At 36.3% G+C, this 4,708-nt stretch overlaps 1 protein-coding gene across 2 annotated transcripts; it reads right to left on the bottom strand.

The window, feature by feature from the left end:
• Positions 1–353: 353 nt before the first annotated feature.
• On the bottom strand, positions 354–3,948 carry LOC143623830 (putative 38.1 kDa protein). 2 transcript variants are annotated; one of them, XM_077094648.1, is made up of 8 exons: positions 3,891–3,948; positions 3,636–3,768; positions 3,119–3,472; positions 2,988–3,044; positions 1,375–1,507; positions 1,250–1,303; positions 1,126–1,161; positions 354–1,068 (listed from the first exon to the last, which is right to left on the bottom strand). In XM_077094648.1, the coding sequence occupies exons 4-8, from the start codon at positions 3,041–3,043 to the stop codon at positions 1,027–1,029; spliced, it is 321 nt and encodes a 106-aa protein (XP_076950763.1). In that variant the 5' UTR covers position 3,044; positions 3,119–3,472; positions 3,636–3,768; positions 3,891–3,948; the 3' UTR covers positions 354–1,026. The 2 variants fall into 2 exon arrangements, with proteins under 2 accessions (XP_076950763.1, XP_076950761.1); XM_077094646.1 differs by having other exon boundaries at positions 354–1,161; positions 3,119–3,300; positions 3,365–3,472.
• Between the last annotated feature and the right edge of the window lie 760 nt (positions 3,949–4,708).

Here is a 4,708-nt window from a genome sequence, read left to right as displayed (position 1 = left end):
ATTATGAGAGCTAAGTGCCTTGTGCGTGTAGCCATGCTGCGCGGGTGGCCTTCCCTAATGGCTTGTATCCGAGGCTGCGGGGACAGGCGGAGTCCTTCACCATTGGGAGGCATTTCCTGCGGGACCAGCTTGCGTACTGCGCGTAAGGACGTCACGTCTCTGAGCATGGTTGGTCCTGCGGATCCAGTTGGTCTCTGCGCAGACGTCCCTGTTTAAGGTGAGTCTTGCGGGTCCAACTGGGCTCTGCTGGGACCTACCTCTTCACCACCCACTTTCTTTTCATCTAAAATTAGGGGAAGGGCGACTTTCTTCCGTACAATTAACAGCAAATACACCGCCTCCATAGCCCAACCACAACAACCCAATTTCAAGCTTGGGCCAACTACACTCTCATCTTCTGTTTCATCTAATGAATGCTACAATGCGTGCACATGAATTTGTTTGGCATTTAATTTGATGATTTGTGTTATTTATTATCTATTCTTAGCATTTAACACTCTGTATTACTATCACTAGCAGGAATGCCGAAAAATGAAAAATAAGAACTCTAATAGAAAGCCTAAAATATCTAGGAAAGCATGCAGATACATCTGGGAGACTATTCAGGTATATGCCAACTAGTATGCAAACATTATATTAGAACCAAAAAAGTTTAATTTGAATACTAATTCCAGACCAATAGTATTGATGCTTTGGTTGCCTGAACCGTGGTTGCGTACAAACCAAAAATCAACGATTAAAACACGTTCTACACAATGGGTTCATTCAGTTTGGTTCTGAGAACCGAACCTAAAACCCCAATCCCCAAGTCAAATAAGAAAGCAACAAACATAAAAAGATAAAAGACGACCATGCATAATATACAAGTTACACTAAAAAAAAATTTTTAACATTAATATAATATATAGAAAATACAAACATCAAGTTCACGTTCCTTGGTTCACTTGATCTTATCATCATAACTTAAAAGACTTGAGAATTCACCGATTCTCTACCCTCCCTCCATTTGCCTGCCTGGATACAACTTTAAACCAACTCCAACTCCAACTCCAACTCCAACTCCAACTCCTGCTCCAAGACATCTTCCTCCGACTCCGACTCCGACTCCGACTCCATGCCCAAGACATCTTCCTTCGACTCCATACCTAGGGAATCTTTCCACTGATATCATAGCAATAACGTGTTTTTAGAACAAATATAATTTTTTTAGCACAATCTCACACATAACTTAAAAGAGGTAATGAATCACCTTTGTTAGTTCCGCGTCATAATGCCATTCAAATCCATTCTCCAACAATTTATCCTGATGAGTTTTACAAATTAGTGTGATACATATGTTTGTTATGTTAGTACACAAACAACAGGCGGACTAACCTGTAGACAAATGCCATCGCAGTAAACGTCTCCAACACAACACCCGTCATCAAAATAGTAGACCTCAATCGTCAAACACTTGCCAATGGCCATGTTTAGGAGCTCATCCCTAGCCTCAATCCCATGTATACCCCTGTTTCCATTTAAACACAGATATTTCCTGTTAGTTAATCAAAACAGTTTTATTAAGATTAATCAAACAAATCAAATACGAAAGATGTTTTTGGTAATTTTATAACAGCCAAAAAGCATTTTTACAAAGAATGTAAGGACCGAACCATATAGATACAAGTGGTCTGGAGGGATACCAAAAGACCATCACTTGGTTAACTAACAAAACTTTAGTCTTTCACAAATTCCAAAGCTACAAAAATGGAACATATACAACATCTCAGAGATAGAACATCTGTAATCGCATTTAGAACATCTCATAGACTATTGCTTTTTAAAAAATCTTTAAATGCTTGTTTTGTTTACAGTACAACGTCTTTGATATAGCCGGATTCGAGTTCGGCAGTCTCCTAAGTTAGGGATCCGTCAAGAATAATAGATGAAAGAAGCACAATTCAATACAAATTTTCTGCTTAATCTTCATTAAAACACCAAAGCTACTTAAATACAATAATAAGAAAACTAACTGCACTAACATGACCTCAAATCATGGACTAATAATAGACTAACAAAAAGATAATAAATGCTAAATTAAAGGAAGTAGTGGTTAGACTAGGACTTGCAAATTAACTAAATAAGTCTTCACGGGTCGGCTCGTATCAATCTTTGTTTACATTTTAAACTGTTTCGGTTAAAATATTTGTTTTTAACTTAGCACTTGAACCTGAAGCTTTAATTGACTCCGTAAACTGTTAAGGTTTAGCTCTTTTTCTGTTGATGTTTAATTAATTTAATTGGTCAGTAGTTTGTTGATTTAGAGAATATGGTTATTTGGAGGGAAAATGCGGTGGCGTTGATATTTAGTTGATATTTAGTAGCTTTAAAAAATCTTTAAATGCTTGTTTTGTTTACAGTACATTTTTGATATAGCCGGATTCGAGTTCGGCAGTCTCCTAAGTTAGGGATCCGTCAAGAATAATAGATGAAAGAAGCACAATTCAATACTAATTTTCTGCTTAATCTTCATTAAAACACCAAAGCTACTTAAATACAATAATAAGAAAACTAACTGCACTAACATGACCTCAAATCATGGACTAACAAAAAGATAATAAATGCTAAATTAAAGGAAGTAGTGGATAGACTAGGACTTGCAAATTAACTAAATAAGTCTTCACGGGTCGGCTCGTATCAATCTTTGTTTACATTTTAAACTGTTTCGGTTAAAATATTTGTTTTTAACTTAGCACTTGAACCTGAAGCTATAATTGACTCCGTAAACTGTTAAGGTTTAGCTCTTTTTCTGTTGATGTTTAATTAATTTAATTGGTCAGTAGTTTGTTGATTTAGAGAATATGGTTATTTGGAGGGAAAATGCGGTGGCGTTGATATTTAGTTGTATTTGATGAAATTAGATCCATTGAATTTTCTTATTCTTTCTCAACTTCCTACTTTAGCATCAAGACCACACAAATATGATAAACAAATTGTATTTGACATACCTTAACCTGATCTGGTAGTTTTTGGTCAGAAGATCCATCCTATCGATTTCCACCATCCTGTGAAAACAAATACAAGTATGATTTGGAAACAGTTTTCACAAAAACAACAGATAGACAGGCAGGGTAAATACTTATAGTCTTCCGTAGCATTAATTTGATTCAGCAGTTCAAGTTCCCGGCTCTTGTCCTCTTTGGCCGATGCTTTGCGATGCTCAAGTATCAATAACAGTAACTCTGGGGGTAAATAAAGGCGTTGCTTAACCTCAACAGAGACGGTAAAACTATCCCCATCTGTTACTCGGTCCCCAGTCACCTGATTTGCAAAACTAATAAGAGATCGGTGGGTTTGAAAAAAAAGTGAGAAAATATCTTCTTACAGGAAGTGTTTACAAAATCAATAAAAGCTTATGACCCGTCCTGTCATCATCAAGCGGTGTGAGGTCTACATGGCCAACATGAGGAAGCCCGTAAAACTCCGTGATGTCCTTTAAACAAAGAAATTGATTTATATGAGCAAACAACTTAGTCATAAAATACAGGGATTCCTAAAGTTACATTTATTTGGATATTTACTATAAAAAAAAGATGAATATAATAATAAGTGTTGAAGTAAGTGATGAGGTATAGTGTATGGATTAGAGAAGATACCATAAGGTAAGAAACCTCAATACCATATGGGTAGACTTTGTTTAGGGAATAATATATGAACTTGGTAGCGTCTTCAGGAGTCTCTAGTGGATATTTTGGGTTGTCCTTCAATGTGTTTGACATTTCCTTGTACCTTCAATTCAGTTTTTGTTTACATATATATATATATATATATATATATATTAATAATAATTAACATAAACACCCACCCACAAGTATAAAATCAAAAATGAAAGTAAGTTTATGGATGCATACCAGGCGAGTTGATGATGTTCCGATGCACGTACAAACCAGTCCAGTCTTTTAGGAAGCTGTAAATGATCAAACACATTTGTTTTGTTAATTAATTATTAATTCAATTAGGGTTAAGAATGAATACGTGCCTTGGAGGTATCTGAAAACACACGGATATCCCGAACAAGGGCGGCCACACAAGTGGAAGTGGAAGTGCGGTGGCGTTCATCACCACCGCCGATCGATGACTCTGGTTCACCTCGCTTTCCCATTATTATTATTATTATTATTATTATTATTTCTTTTGAGTTAGGGTTTCTATCCCTTAAGTTATTATACAACAACTACCGGGTCGGGTGAGGATCCGAAGGCAAGCTAACTATTTTGGACCGATAAGAAAAGAATTTTTAAACAATGTCAACAATTTCAAATAAACCGATTTCAAACCAACCCGTTTTTGACCCCAAACCCATCTGGACCGGACACCGTTTTAACTCGAAACCCGTTCTGACCCGTTACCATTTTGGTCTGACCCCTTTCAACCTGAACCCCCAAACCAAATTAACCAGCTTTTGTATTGACCTGTTTTGACTCTAATTCGTTCTGACCAATGAGTCGAACCGCCCGACCTGATCCACGTGTGAAAATGTTATGGCTGTTTAAAAGTCGTGGGGGTATTTTGTTTTAAATAAGAGGTAAATGCGTAACTATTCTGTATATTAACAAAATTTGATTGAAGTTGGAGGACTAAAATTGAAACTATCATGTAAGAAACTAAAATTGAAACTATACGCACACTCAAAACTAATATATGTTTATAAAACTAATATATTTTATGT

The sequence above is a fragment of the Bidens hawaiensis genome, unplaced genomic scaffold (genome assembly GCF_021521415.1).
Source record: "Bidens hawaiensis isolate Kalapana, Puna unplaced genomic scaffold, B.hawaiensis_p1.1 tig00003544_1, whole genome shotgun sequence".
Lineage (NCBI taxonomy): Eukaryota > Viridiplantae > Streptophyta > Magnoliopsida > Asterales > Asteraceae > Bidens > Bidens hawaiensis.
Note: the sequence above shows the minus strand (reverse complement) of the source record. Positions and strands in the feature narration are given on the sequence as shown.

Bases quoted from the DNA above. Each gene is read 5' to 3' on its own strand.
- LOC143623830 (XM_077094646.1), bottom strand. From the start codon at position 3,043: ATGGTGGAAATCGATAGGATGGATCTTCTGACCAAAAACTACCAGATC. The intron at 1,508-2,987 runs GTATGTCAAATA...AAATGGAAACAG, and splicing joins AACTACCAGATCAGGTTAAG to GGGTATACATGGGATTGAGG. The intron at 1,304-1,374 runs GTTAGTCCGCCT...AAAACTCATCAG, and splicing joins GCGATGGCATTTGTCTACAG to GATAAATTGTTGGAGAATGG.